The 13,772-nt window shown below is 38.3% G+C and overlaps 1 protein-coding gene across 2 annotated transcripts in view; it reads left to right on the plus strand.

Annotated features, from left to right (window-relative positions):
* The window catches only part of alkal1 (ALK and LTK ligand 1), a 55,932-nt gene extending 42,428 nt beyond the window's left edge, over positions 1-13,504 (plus strand). The window contains exons 5-6 of one of the 2 annotated variants that reach the window (XM_060824343.1): positions 4,256-4,330; positions 13,359-13,504. In XM_060824343.1, coding sequence (XP_060680326.1) covers positions 4,256-4,320 — 65 coding nt within the window. In that variant the 3' untranslated portion in view covers positions 4,321-4,330; positions 13,359-13,504. The remainder of the gene's footprint in view (positions 1-4,255; positions 4,331-13,358) is intronic. The other variant, XM_060824344.1, reaches the window with a different exon arrangement.
* Positions 13,505-13,772: the final 268 nt, after the last annotated feature.

The following is a 13,772-nucleotide window of genomic DNA, read 5'->3' on the forward strand; positions in this document are numbered from 1 at the left end:
CAAAAAATGAGAATGTAGGACCCAGACCAGATCTAAAAGTTGAAGTTCTAAACCAAAGATGTGCAGGTTGGGTGAATTGGTCATGCTAAATTGCCCGTAGTGTTAGGTGAAGGGGTAAATGTAGAGGAATGTGTCTGGTTGGGTTGCTCTTCGGAGGGTCGGTGTTAACTTGTTGGGCCAAAGGGCCTGTTTCCACACTGTAGGTAATCTAATCTAAAATTGGAGAAAGGCCAATTTTGACGGTAGAAGGCAAGAACTTTCGAAAACTGATTGAAGACAGATGTTCACAGGTAAAGGGATGACTGGAAATGGGAAACCTTCAGAAATGAGATAACGAGAATCCAGAGAAAGTATATTCCTATCAGGGTGAAAGGAAAAGCTGGTAGGTATAGGGAATGCTGGATGACTAATGAAATTGAGGGTTTGGTTAAGAAAAAGAAGGAAGCATATGTAAGGTATAGACAGAATAGAGTGAGTGAATCCTTAGAAGAGTATATAAAGGAAGTAGGAGTATACTTAAGAGAGAAATCAGGAGGGCAAAAAGGGGACATGAGATGGCTTAGGCAAATAGAATTAAGGAGAATCCAAATAGTTTTTACAAATACATTAAGGACAAAAGGGTAACTAGGGAGAGAATAGGGCCCCTCAAAGATCAAGGCGGCCTTTGTGTCGAGCCGCAGAATATGGGGGAAATACTAAATGAATATTTTGCATCAGTATTTACTATGGAAAAGGATATGGAAGATATAGACAGTAGGGAAATAGATGGTGACATCTTGCAAAATGTCCATATTACAGAGGAGAAAGTGCTGGATGTCTTGAAACGGTAAAAGGTGGATAAATCCCCAGGACCTGATCAGATGTAACTCTGTGGGAAGCTAGAGAAGTAATTGCTGGACCTCTTGCTGAGATATTTGTATCATTGATAGTCACAGGTGAGGTGCCGGAAGACTGGAGGTTGGCTAACGTGGTGCCACTGTTTAAGAAGGCCTGTAAAGACAAGCCAGGGAACTATAGACCAGTGAGCCTGATGTCAGTGGTGGGCAAGTTGTTGGAAGGAATCCTGAGGGACAGGATGTACATGGAGTTGGAAAGGCAAGGACTGATTTGGGATAGTCAACATGGCTTTGTGCATGGGAAATCATGTCTCACAAACATGATTTGAGTTTTTTGAGGAAGTAACAAAGGGGATTGATGAGGGCAGAGTGGTAGATGTGATCTATATGGACTTCAGTAAGGCGTTCGACAAGGTTCCCCATGGGAGACTGATTAGCAAGGTTAGATCTCATGGAATACAGGGATAACTAACCATTTAGATACAGAACTAGCTCAAAGGTAGAAGACAGAGGGTGGTGGTGGAGGGTTGTTTTTCAGACTGGAGGTCTGTGACCAGTGAAGTGCCACAAAGATCGGTGCTGGGTCCTCTACTTTTTATCTTTTACATAAATAATTTGGATGTGAGCATAAGAGCATAAGTTAGTAAGTTCGCAGATGACACCAAAATTGGAGGTGTAGTGGACAGCAAAGAGAATTACCTCAGACTACAACAGGATCTGGACCAGATGAGCCAATGGGCTGAGAAGTCACAGATGGAGTTTAATTCAGATAAATGTGAGGTGCTGCATTTTGGGAAAGCAAATCTTAGCAGGACTTATACACTTAATGGTAAGTCCTGGGGAGTGTTGCTGAACAAAGAGACCTTGGAGTTCAGGTTCATAGCTCCTTGAAAGTGGAATCGCAGGTAGATAGGGTAGTGAAGAAAGCGTTTGGTATGCTTTCCTTAATTGGTCAGAGCATTGAGTACAGGAGTTGGGAGGTCATGTTGCAGCTGTACATGACATTGGTTAGGCCACTGTTGGAATATTGCATGCAATTCTGGTCCCCTTCCCATCGGAAAGATGTTGTGAAACTTGAAAGGGTTCAGAAAAGATTTACAAGGATGTTGCCAGGGTTGGGGGATTGAATTATAGGGAGAGGCTGAACAGGCTGGGGCTGTTTTCCCTGGAGCGTCAGAGGCTGAGGGATGACCTTATAGAGGGGCATGGATAGGGTAAATAGACAAAGTCTTTTCCCTGGGGTCGGGGAATAGGTTTAGGGTGAGAGGGGAAAGATATAAAAGAGAACTACGGGGCAATTTTTACACTCAGAGGGTGGTACGTGTATGGAATGAGCTGCCAGGGGAAGTGGTGGAGGCTGTACAATTGGAACATTTGGATGGGTATACGAATAGGAAGAGTTTGGAAGAATATGGGCCAGGTGCTGGCAGGTGGGACTAGATTGGGTTGGGATATCTGGTCGGCATGGACGGATTGGACCAAAGAGTCTGTTCCCATGCTGTACATCTCTTAGACTCTAATTGAAATTAGTTAACACTTGGGCAGCTCATGAATTGTACATACTCTATTCAGATTTTCAGTATCCTAACCCACTAACCTTAAACTGACTGAGAAGGTCACTTCAAAATGTTTGGATCATACTTATAGTTTCTTTTGCGTGGAGCCAAAAAAAGTAAGAGTGCTCCATCTCGCATTTCAAAATACTTAACCAACGCCAGACAGACTCCTTTTGCCAATTCTTTTCCTCCCATCTGAAGACCTACAAGACAGATGAAGACAGAACTGGCTGGAATTTGCCAGGTTTCGATAACAATTTGCACTATACATGAGTGTTCAGTTATTGAGTCATAGAGATATACCGCTTGGAAACGGACCTTTCTGTTCACTCACCCATGCTGACCAGATATCCTGAATTAATCTAGTCCCATTTGCCAGCATTTGGGCCATGTCCTTTTAAACCCTTCTCATTCATATATCCATCCAGATGCCCATAGGTCCATCTGATCAAGGTCTCATTGTGATATGAGGAATCTTCTTCGCTGTCCACTACACTAGCAATTTTAGTGTCATCTGCCTCCTATGTTCACATCCAAATCATTTATATAAATGACAAAATTCTCAAGTTTCATGATTTTAGATTGGACTTCCGGCTGACACCTTTGTGTGCATCATACAATTTCTGCTGGAAATAAGGTGTAGGTTGCATTTCCTTCATGGTCTTTGAAAAAGAACTTTTGCCGATTTAATATTATAATAATAACCACACTTAAAAATTACTTCATTTAAAAAACAATCTGGGACATTCTGAGCACATGAAAGTCATTACATAACTATCTGGTTTTCAAATTTAAAAGGCCTTAACCTATTGACATTAATTTTAAAAAATATTCTGTTTTGTATTCTGTTCATTAATTTAGAGGGTCAGTTAGCTTAGCCTCATTCCTGATGAAGGGCTGTTGCCTGAAATATCAATTCTCCTTGTCAGATGCTGCCTGACCAGCTGTGCATTGCCAGCACTATTCTCTCGACTCTGATCTTTAGCATCTGTAGTCCTCACTTTCTCTTAGTTGACTGGACAACTAGTTTGCAAGGTGGAATGATGCCAATAGCATGGATTCAATTCCCAGACTGGCTGAAGTTACTATGAAGGATTACCTTCAACTTTTCCCCTCACCTGAGGTGTAGTGACTTAGAGAGCAGCCCTGTGGTCTAGTAAGACTATGGTGACTTTATGTTTAAGATAGTTTATTCAACCAAAAATTCTCAGTCTCTTCCCATTACCATGCATTTTTTTTCTTTCACATGCTTAATTATTTTATTCAATACCCTTTGAAAAGCCCCATTTACTTTGACTCCACAACCCTTTCTGATACAGCATTTAAGACTATAACCATTTGTTATATAAAAATGTTTTTCTTCATGTTGTTTAAGGTTCTTTGTAAAGCATTTCAAATTGATGTCCATTCTCTGGTGCTTGAACACTCTGCAATAGGAAAAATATCTCGTCATGTATTTTATCTAAACTCCTCATGAGTTTGAACATTTTGTTTAAATTTCCTCATAACTTTCAGTTCTCAACAGAATATGACCACAGTTTATTCAATCCATTCTTGTAACTGACATCCCTCATATCTGGAAACATTCTTGGAAATTTTTCTACACCCTTTCTGAAGCCTTTATTCTCTTCCTAAAATGTGGTGTCTGGAATTGGAAGCAAAATATTAGATGACGAAAAACCAATATTGAAGATTATTCATAACTTCCTCTGGAGTTTAGCTTTCTGGACCAGGTTCAGTTTTACATTAAACTTTAGCAACTGATTAAAAATGTTCAAGACTTCCACTAGATTTTGAATAGAATTGTTCATAGAAGTAATTGCTGTCTGAGTAATTAAAATTTCATTGTGTGTTTTGTTTCAGACTATAAAAGATGTGCAAGGTTGATAACAAGATTAGCTATGAGCCCGTTGTGTGCACAACACTGAATATTGCCACGTAAGTATATATGTATACTATGATCTTAGCTATAAGCTTTGAAATTCTCTGATTCTGTCATGTAAACCAAGTAAACCTGGAATCCCAATGATGGGCAAAACTGCTGGAATATTCAGAGTTATTGAGGGTATTAATTTGAAAAACTCTGAAAGGTTGTAAATTTACTATATTTTATTTTGGATACGGACTGGATCAGTATTCTTCATGAAGGATAAGCACTAGTGTCACTCTAGAATGACTCTCTAGATATGTAGACACATTTTCCAACATGGAAGAGTCATATCTTTGCCTTGAGAATTTCTCATGAACCAATTCTAACAAATCACTTATGACCATAGATCAAATTAACTGGACTAAGTCTAGAAGATTCAATCAGGGAATCTCTGGTAACAAAGAACTAGAAATCTACTCTTTTGCCTAATCATGTATTTGTGACAACATACCTTATTCAGAGACTAATTGTAACGCAGTAAAGTTCTGTGTTTGCAGATGACAGACAGTATAATTCAACTGATTCACTTTCAGATTGCTGCTTTTGTCCTGAAAAAATTTAGACCTAAAGTAAATTTTCTAATGCAATTGTAATGAATTGGTATATATTTTAAAAATGGAATTAATCCTACCATTATTACATTAGCTGTAGTTGCTGTTATCAGAATAGCTTCTGGGAATCAAATTGTCAACCATAACTGTCAACCATAACTAGGATAGACTAATGTTATGTTTCATTTTGTAATGGTCCTATACAATCCACTAACACTTGACTGAACAGTTTTTCAAGTATGGCATGGATATTAAAGTTGTTAATTTGATCATATGTTAAGCATACCAAATGCTTTCTTCACCCTGTCCACAAACCCTATCTTCAAATTAGGCAGTGGGTTAATAGACCATAAGAAAAGTAAACCACAAATGGTAGACATTAGGACTAAGAAACTGCTGGTTCTGATTAGTTAACAGTTTCTGAGATCCAGTCATAATGTCATACCACTACCTGCTATGAATGGCATGTTTTCAAAAAGTACACTTAGGAACGTTTGGCTATGTAAAATGATTGCATTCCAAATTGGTCTGCCATAGGAATTTCATGTGCTCTTTGAAATGTCTTCCTAGAATATTTGGGCAATACCACTATCTGGTAAACAACTATCCATTCCTCATCAGGTCAGTAAGGGTGTCCCACTTCCTCAATAGAAGTCTGTTTTTCATAAATTAACACTCTGGATCTCTTCCAGTCTCAGCTTTAATATAAGCTGACTATTTTAACCTGCTAACTCTGGATCTGCTTTCTAAACCCCAGTTAACAAAGACAGATGAAACTTTTTTTTGAAAATTATCCCCATCCTTAAAAATAGTTTCAACAATTCTAGTATATGGCTTCACCAGAGGTTCACTGATGATGTTACCTTGAATAGTGACAAAATATCTGTGATCAGCTGACCAGCTCAGCAGGCAAGTCAACAACCTCAAAACTTAATTCTAATATCTGTTTATGGCATTGTTTCAATCTCTGATTTTTTAAATTCATTCATGGATGAGGGCATTGCTGGCCTGGCCAGCATTTATTGCCCATTCCTCATTGCCCAGAGGGCAGTTAAGAGTCAACCCACATTGCTGTGTGTCTGGAGTCAAATGTAGGCCAGACCAGTTAAGGATGGCAGTTTCCTTCCCTTAAGGACATGAGTGAACCAAATGTTTTTTTTTTACAATTAACAATATATTCATGGCCTTAAACTCTTAATTCCAGATATTTATTAAATTCAAATTTCATCATCTACTATGGTGAGATTCAAACCCAGGTTTTGAGAACATTACCTGCGTCTCTGGATTAATAGACCAACAATAATACGACTAGGCCATTACTGGGGTCAACACGAGCCATGGAAATATACTTGGAATGGATTCCTGTAACTAAGCCATCTCTTATCATTCAAACTTACAATGGATACAGATTAAGCTATAACCTTCACTCCAGCCAAATCAGTTCCTAGGAGTAAGTCAGCTCCATCCATGGGTGATTTCTTAACAACCATTGTGTTGTCACTGTTCTGCACAGCAAGTCACATTCTAATTTTAATTTATACAATGGAACTGATATATACTTTCCATCTACTGCCACTTTGTTTACAATACATTCTCTGGAGGAAAGATTGTATATTTCTCCACAGAAGAGTTTGAGTAGCTCCTACAACCCTTAAAATTGTATGAGCTTAGTAGTGTCATTTGAACAAAAAGGATGTGCTCTCCCTTTTGGTAATAATACTCTTCATATCTCTCATCTACCCTACTCGCCTCATCAGCACTCTTAGCAGTTCTTACATCCAATTTTCTTTTTTCCACCTAGAATGAGATGGTGGCAGGTATTACAAGACATGAATGTAAATAGCTCAGCAATTGGTTGGGCAGTGCAGAGGGCATATAGGGATAGTTGGGGGTGAATGACAGCAGGTGAAAGGCAATTCAAGGCACAATGCAAGGAAAATGGCTGACCTTTGAAAATCTTTGACTTCTTTGACTTGCCCCCTTCCATCCCTTCCACAGCCTCACCCTTCAAACTAAGCATTGCGTTAATAGACCATAAGAAAAGTCAACCATGAATAGCAGTCATTAGGACTAAGAATCTGTTAGCTCTGATTAGTTGACAATTTCTGAGATCTGGTCATAGTGTCAATGCTTATGACTCAGCAACCTTAGTTCATTTGTTAGCTCTTCATGAGCAGATTAGCAGGTGACATGGTGAGCCATCTGAAACATCCACAGTTTACATTAGAAATATTGTGTGCAGTTCTGGTCGCCCCACTACCAGAAGTTCGTGGCTGCCTTGTAGAGGGGGCAGAGAAGGTTTATCAGGATGTTGCTTGGTCTGGAGGGTTACAGTTATTGGGAAAGGTTGGATAAACTTGAATGACTGGAAAAATGGAGGCTGAGGACCGACCTGATAGAACTTAACAAAATTGTGAGGGGTGCAGATAGGATGGATAGTCCCTTTTTTTTCCAAGGTTGGAAAGGTCAACTACAACAGTGCAAAGGTTCAAGATGAGAAGGGGAATATTTAAGGGAGAGGTGCAGGGAGAAGTTTTCACACACGGGATGGTGAGTGCCTGGAATGCACTGCTAGTGGAAGCAGGCACATTAGCAATGCTTAACGTGTATCCTGATTGACCCATACATGTGAGGTGAACCGAGGGATAGATACTGCGCATAGGCAATAAGTAGTGTGTCTAAGTAAGGATTAGAAATTGGAGCAGACTTGGTGGGCTGAAGGGCATTTTTTCTGTGCTGTATTATTTTCTTTGTCTTTGTTTGGTGAGTTACCTCGTCAGTGTGAACACTGTGTTGTTGACCATCCAACATGCTCATTCCTACACTCATACAAAACAAAGAATGCCATCCCTCCCCTCTCCATGTAGCACACTTTTGCAACAAGTAAGTAATTGCATGGATCCAATACACTACATCTTGTTTACTCTGTATGACTCTTTTCATTTGACCCGAAGATGGCTACAAACTGGACCATGTCAAATTCCCAAAAGAACCTACACATTTAGAAAGCATAGATTGCAGTGCACACATTCTGTAATGTGCTCATATCCAAATCCACTCTACAATCTAACATTCAGGAGTTACTGAGCAGAAGAGCAGAAGAGCATCAAGCAGACAAATCACTGAGCAGGGAACCATGAGAAAAAAATATGTAACAACATAGAAGATTTTAATATTCTACTTCTCCCTATATCAGAACACTGTAGGCAGAATTCTGTGAGCAGAATTCTGTAAGCATTGCTGAATGTTAACTTTGAAGTAATTGGTTTGGGTATGGTGGGAAGTTAAGTCCAAAGAAAACACTGGGAATCAGGTTTCAATACCCCAAGTTACACTCTTGACTTGATTGTCTCAGGCTGTTTGTAATCACTTTAGAAGAATAAAATTCTACTATTGAAACTAGCATCATTTACAAAATACCATGCAAGAAAAGGATACAAAAACACCAACTAGCCACCAAAAGACACAACCCAATATCACTAGCTTCCATACATACAGACAAAGAAGGACACCACTTTGCCTGGGACAATGAACACATCATAGGACAAGCGAACAAAGACACGCACAAGAATTCATAGAGGCTGGCATTCTGACTGGAACTCCATCAATAAACACATTGATTTAGACCCCATTTATACTTTACCTTGAAAAAAAGAACTGGAAATGACGTCACCCACCTTAAGAAACCAAGACCTATAAATAGAGAGGCAGGAAGTTCCACCAGCTCTTCACTGGAGACCCTCACTGATGATGTTACCTAGTATGGTGACAAAACATCTGAAAACAAATCTTCAAGCTCAGTGAGCTAATTTATACCATATCATCAACCTGAGCAACAATTCTTCTCAAAAATCGCTAGTAAAATTATTTATTAACAAGGGAGTTGCTTAATTGGAATGACATTTTAACATAAATGTAAATTTCACATGGCATCCCAACTTTCTTAAAATGCATTGTTGAAAGCAAGGTGAGAATGCAGCAGCAAATGAGGGATTGATTTGAATGCATTTTCATAGTGCACTAAATATTTCAGCACTTGTCATTGCTTTCATTGCCAATAGGTGTTAACAGTTTTTTCAATATTTTTGGAGAGCATACTTTGTGTAGTTCATGAGGTTTTCTGAATCACAGCAAACTGGGTGTACTTCCTCGGCTACTTAAGAGCCTAATTTGGACCAGTGAAGAGCAATAGGATCAACACTAGACACAGCAGCAACAGCATCAGTTGCTCTTGAGAAGTTTGCAGCAGTAAAGAACAGAGAGCTGAAGCTCATAGGAGGCACTATCCATATTCACAACCAACAGTTCAAAAGTCAAGGCTTAAGTTCTTTTGATTTGTTAAAACAACAGTGCTTCCAAAGGCGCAATGTTAGCTGGTGAGCAGCTATATAGAAAAAGACCTACTCCCTGCTGGACTTGACTGCACATTACCAAAGTTTGTCAAAGTCTGCAACATCTCCAACTTTTTAACCTCTGGACCCTTCCAACGGTATGCTGAAGACACATCCAGGTCTCGTGAAAGCACCCACAGTACTTAAAAAATTATTGTCCCACGTAACCAATTATTTGAACTTTGTGATAGCACCAGTTCAGATGATGCAGTGCACTGGTTTGTGTCTCTGACTGGCTTTCAACAAGGGCAGCGAGTCAATTTTGGGAAAAAAAGTGCCTCTCCCTTTATGCAGGTAGATACAAAATTCTATGATGTTTTTATGCTTAGGCAGAACAATCCCACTGGCATCCTGAACCTGCACATGTTAATAGAATTAGCTGTAAGGAAACCAGGGATACATTATGTTACTTCAAATTTGAAGAAAAACATCCATGATAAATCTGACCAATGAATTGCAGTAGTACCATGTTCCTGTTGGATGTGTGATTGAACAAGTCATTAGCATACTTAAGATATTACATGACAATAGATCTGAAGTAGGTTTAGTGCACAAAGTGGTTGGTCCCAGACAATGGTATTCATTCCTTTTTGACTTTTCAATGGTGTGGTGAAAGAACAGAGGAAATGCAAAGCAGGAGGTATTTTGAGAGCAGGAGTTGTTTTGAGAGCATCTCTCTGTCCTGAACCTCAGTGATGAATAATATGTTTGTAATTTCAGCTTTACTCAGTACGACCACGCTAAAAGATATCACCATTGCAGCTACCAATACATAACTTTGGCCTACTGTCAGCAACATAAACAATGATCCTCAGTTAGTGCAGCATTATGATTTAAAGATTGCTTTAAGGATTTTCCTTCTATTATCTTGTTTTAATTGGAAGCAATGAGTTGTTGCTGGTAATTTTAAAAGAGTTAACAACATTTAGCACGTTTACAACATTTGGCAGTTGATTGATTTAATGAAGGCTTACCTGAGGCAAAGTGGAAAGAAGTATGTGTGTAACATAAATCAGATGGACTGAACAGTCTTATTTCTGTGTCGTTAACTCTCTGCAATCTTTTGAAGGTATTTTCCAAAGAAATTCTAGTAGCTGCACAACTGAGCCATTATGTTACACATTTGCTTTGGATATGTCTTTTCTTGGCAGGGATTAGGAAAGACATGCTTGAAAATAAGGTTTCCACACCACCCCTGGGAAGGTTACCGTGGTGATTACAGTTCTGAGGAAAATTCTGGCCAAGGTTTTACATGAATAAATGTTATCTTCCTGTGTTCTCACAGAATTACAATGATGTAACTATGATTTTCCAGATTACAAAAAAAAGTCTATGATAATATTGCAAAAATAACGTATAGTAGTGTAATAGAAAAAAGCCACGCCCTAAAAATGATGCTGCAATAAGCATGGTTATGTTAGTAGTATGAATTTCTCTAATTTTTTTTCCCTTGGCCCTGAATTGAGACGTTTCTGTCTATGGTGTTACTGAGCAAACAATGGTCGAACTGAAAAAGTTTGCAGGAATTAAACCTTGAGCAATAAACACAGGACTGCAAACAGCATGTAAATGATTTCAGAGTTACGAGCAATTTTAAATATATTTTTCTCAAAGGCAAATTTATGACCTTTCAAAGAACTGACAGCCAATATCTCTCTTCTCTCAGTTTTTCTGTTTACTCAGAGCTTATCTATGAACTCACCTAATACCAAAGCTCGCAGATTTTGTGATGACCGTGAATGGTGATCCTGAGAACAATATGCAGCTCATTTGTTTTACACTTATGAGACCTAAAGTCAAATATGTCCTAACTACAATCTTTCAGAGTTCCCTGGATTTAGGAGTTGCACCTCAGGGGATTAGAAATTTGTTCATTTAACTTTTCTCTTTAAGAATGTTGACAGCATGAAACCAGGGAATACAGACCAATTAGCCTGACATCTGTGGTTGATGAAATTTTTGGAGTCCATAATCAAAAATAAGGAACTGATCTCCTAATAAAATTTTAGTTAATTAGGGAGTCAGCATGGATTCATGAAGGGTAGGTCATGCCTAAAAAGTCTGATTGAATTTTTTGAAGTGGTAACAGAGATGGTGGACAGAGGTAAGTTTATATGTACTTCTAGAAGCCTTTAGATAAGGATAGATCAGGATATTTTTAGAAGGCACAAAGTTAAATTCAGTGGATAACAAATGTGATTTGAGGGTTCAGGTACATATCTCTTTAAAATGCCACGAACAGATGTGAAAATAGTCATGAAAGTTAAAGGAATGCTGGCATTCACATTTAAAGGCTGGAATATAAGAATGCAGTCATTATGCTGCAGTTATACAAAACCATAATTAGACCAATTTCGAGTTCTGTGAGCAGATCTGTATAACATACCTTAGGAAAAATGTCTTTTAGTCCAGGGAAGAGCTTGGTGCAGGTTTAAAAGGATTATACCTGGACTTCAGGAGTTAAGTTATGAAGAGAGATTAGACAAATCAAGCTTTTATTATCAAGAATTTAGATGGTCATTTGGTGATCTCATTAAGGTTTTTAAGGATATAAACAGGGAAAAAAAAACAGGGCAGATTCTAAAAAGACAAATTATTTCCCCTAGATGAAAATTGTAGAACCTGGGGGCATAGTCTGGGAATTAGGACCAGGCCATTCAAAAGAGATGTTAGAAAACACATCTACATGCAAAGAGTAGTGGAGGTTTGGAAATCTCTTCCTTAAACAGCAGCCAATACTAAATCAACAGTTAAGTTTAAATTTGAAATTGACAAAACTTTTATTAAGCAATCAAAACAAAGGATATGGGCCCAAATGGAGTTATGCCACAGATCAACCAAGGTCTCATTGAATGGCAGTGCAGGCTCAAGTCCTGAATGACCTACTTCTGTTCTTACATTTCTAATATCCAGTAACCCTCAGACATTCAGACTTGGGTGTCGTTATTGGCTTGTGACCCAATCTTTGCTGCCATCCTGTGCAAATCCAGTTTATATTCATTAGTTCCTTTCTACTCTGATCCATCCTTCATAATTTTCAATACTTCTATTATATCAGATATAACTCTCTACTTTAATGAAAGCCATGGGATTAGTTGATTGATATAATCTGTTTGATCAGTATCTCAATTCCATCTACCACTTAAGCTCCTTATCAGAACAGTTAGTTGGAATATAGTATGAAAAGGAAGAATGAGAGGAGAAAGATTTAAAAGGGGACCAAAGGGGCAACTTTTTCACAAAGAGGGTGGTGCATGTACAGAATGAGCTGCCAGAGGAAGTGGTGGAGGCTGGTGTAATTACTACATTTAATAGGCATCTGGATGGGTACATATATAGGAAGGGTTTAGAAGGATATGGGTCAAGTGCTGACAGATGGGATTGGATTAATTTAGGATATCTGGTCATCATGGATGAGTTTATTGAAGGGTTAAGATTAGAGTGGTGCTAGAAATGCACAGCAAGTCGGGCAGCATCTGAGGAGCAGGTAAAATTGACGTTTCAGGCAAAAGCCCTTCATCACTCTGATCTCCAGCATCTGCAGTACCCACTTCTGCCGAATTTATTGAAGGGTCTGTTTCCATGCTGTGCATCTCTCTGACTCCATGAATTCGATGAAAAGAATAGTACTCTGGTCACAGAAGGTTTATGAATTAATTGACCAATAAGTTGTTCTCCAATAAAGCTCTTAGATAATACAGAAGCTCGAGGGGAAGATGATGGAAAGAAATAAAACAAACAATAGAATTTGCAAGTATTGTAGATGATGAAAAAACATGGCAGAGGAAACATTGAAAAAAAGGGCATGTGAATAAAAAAGAAAAACAGATGGAATTACAGCATAGGAAATATTGGCAAAATATATTAGTTACTACATGATCCAGTTTCATCTCCAATTGGTTTCCAACTCTGAATAACAAGATGGCTAGCTCAGAAATCCCACCAGCACTGTGTTCAGTGATTCCAACTAAGTTAACATTTTGGTGTTACTTTATAAAAAAAAGGCAATGCAATAAATGCATGCACAGGTTACGCAAATTAAACATATGTAAATAGCGTTACACCCTAAAGTGCTGATTTTCATTTTCTTGCAGACCAAATCATTGAAGATGGAAATGTGATTTGCCTAGGAAGTGCCTTGAGAATTTCCCAAGATGGATTTGAATTATCGCTGATGTTGTTTTGGTTTACAGCATTGTTTATTAAAGTACTAAATGCTTTTTATTTTCATATTTGTGCAAAAACATTCCACCTTTCATGTTAATTAAACATATCTTGATTTATAATATTATCACATAGAATTCAAATAAACCAATTATTTATTGAAATACTTTGTATTTAATGATCTGCACTGATGAGCTATTGTAATCAATTACAGAAAATCTCTGTGATATGAAGTGGTAGCCTTTATAGGTTCTCATTTTATTGTTGTGGCTTAAAACATGCCAGCAGTAGATCAAGGCTGTGAAGTTCCAGTGTCAGCAGTTATTTTAACAGAAGTGCCAAAT

This window comes from Hemiscyllium ocellatum, chromosome 4 (assembly GCF_020745735.1).
Source record: "Hemiscyllium ocellatum isolate sHemOce1 chromosome 4, sHemOce1.pat.X.cur, whole genome shotgun sequence".
In the NCBI taxonomy this organism is placed as follows: Eukaryota; Metazoa; Chordata; class Chondrichthyes; order Orectolobiformes; family Hemiscylliidae; genus Hemiscyllium; species Hemiscyllium ocellatum.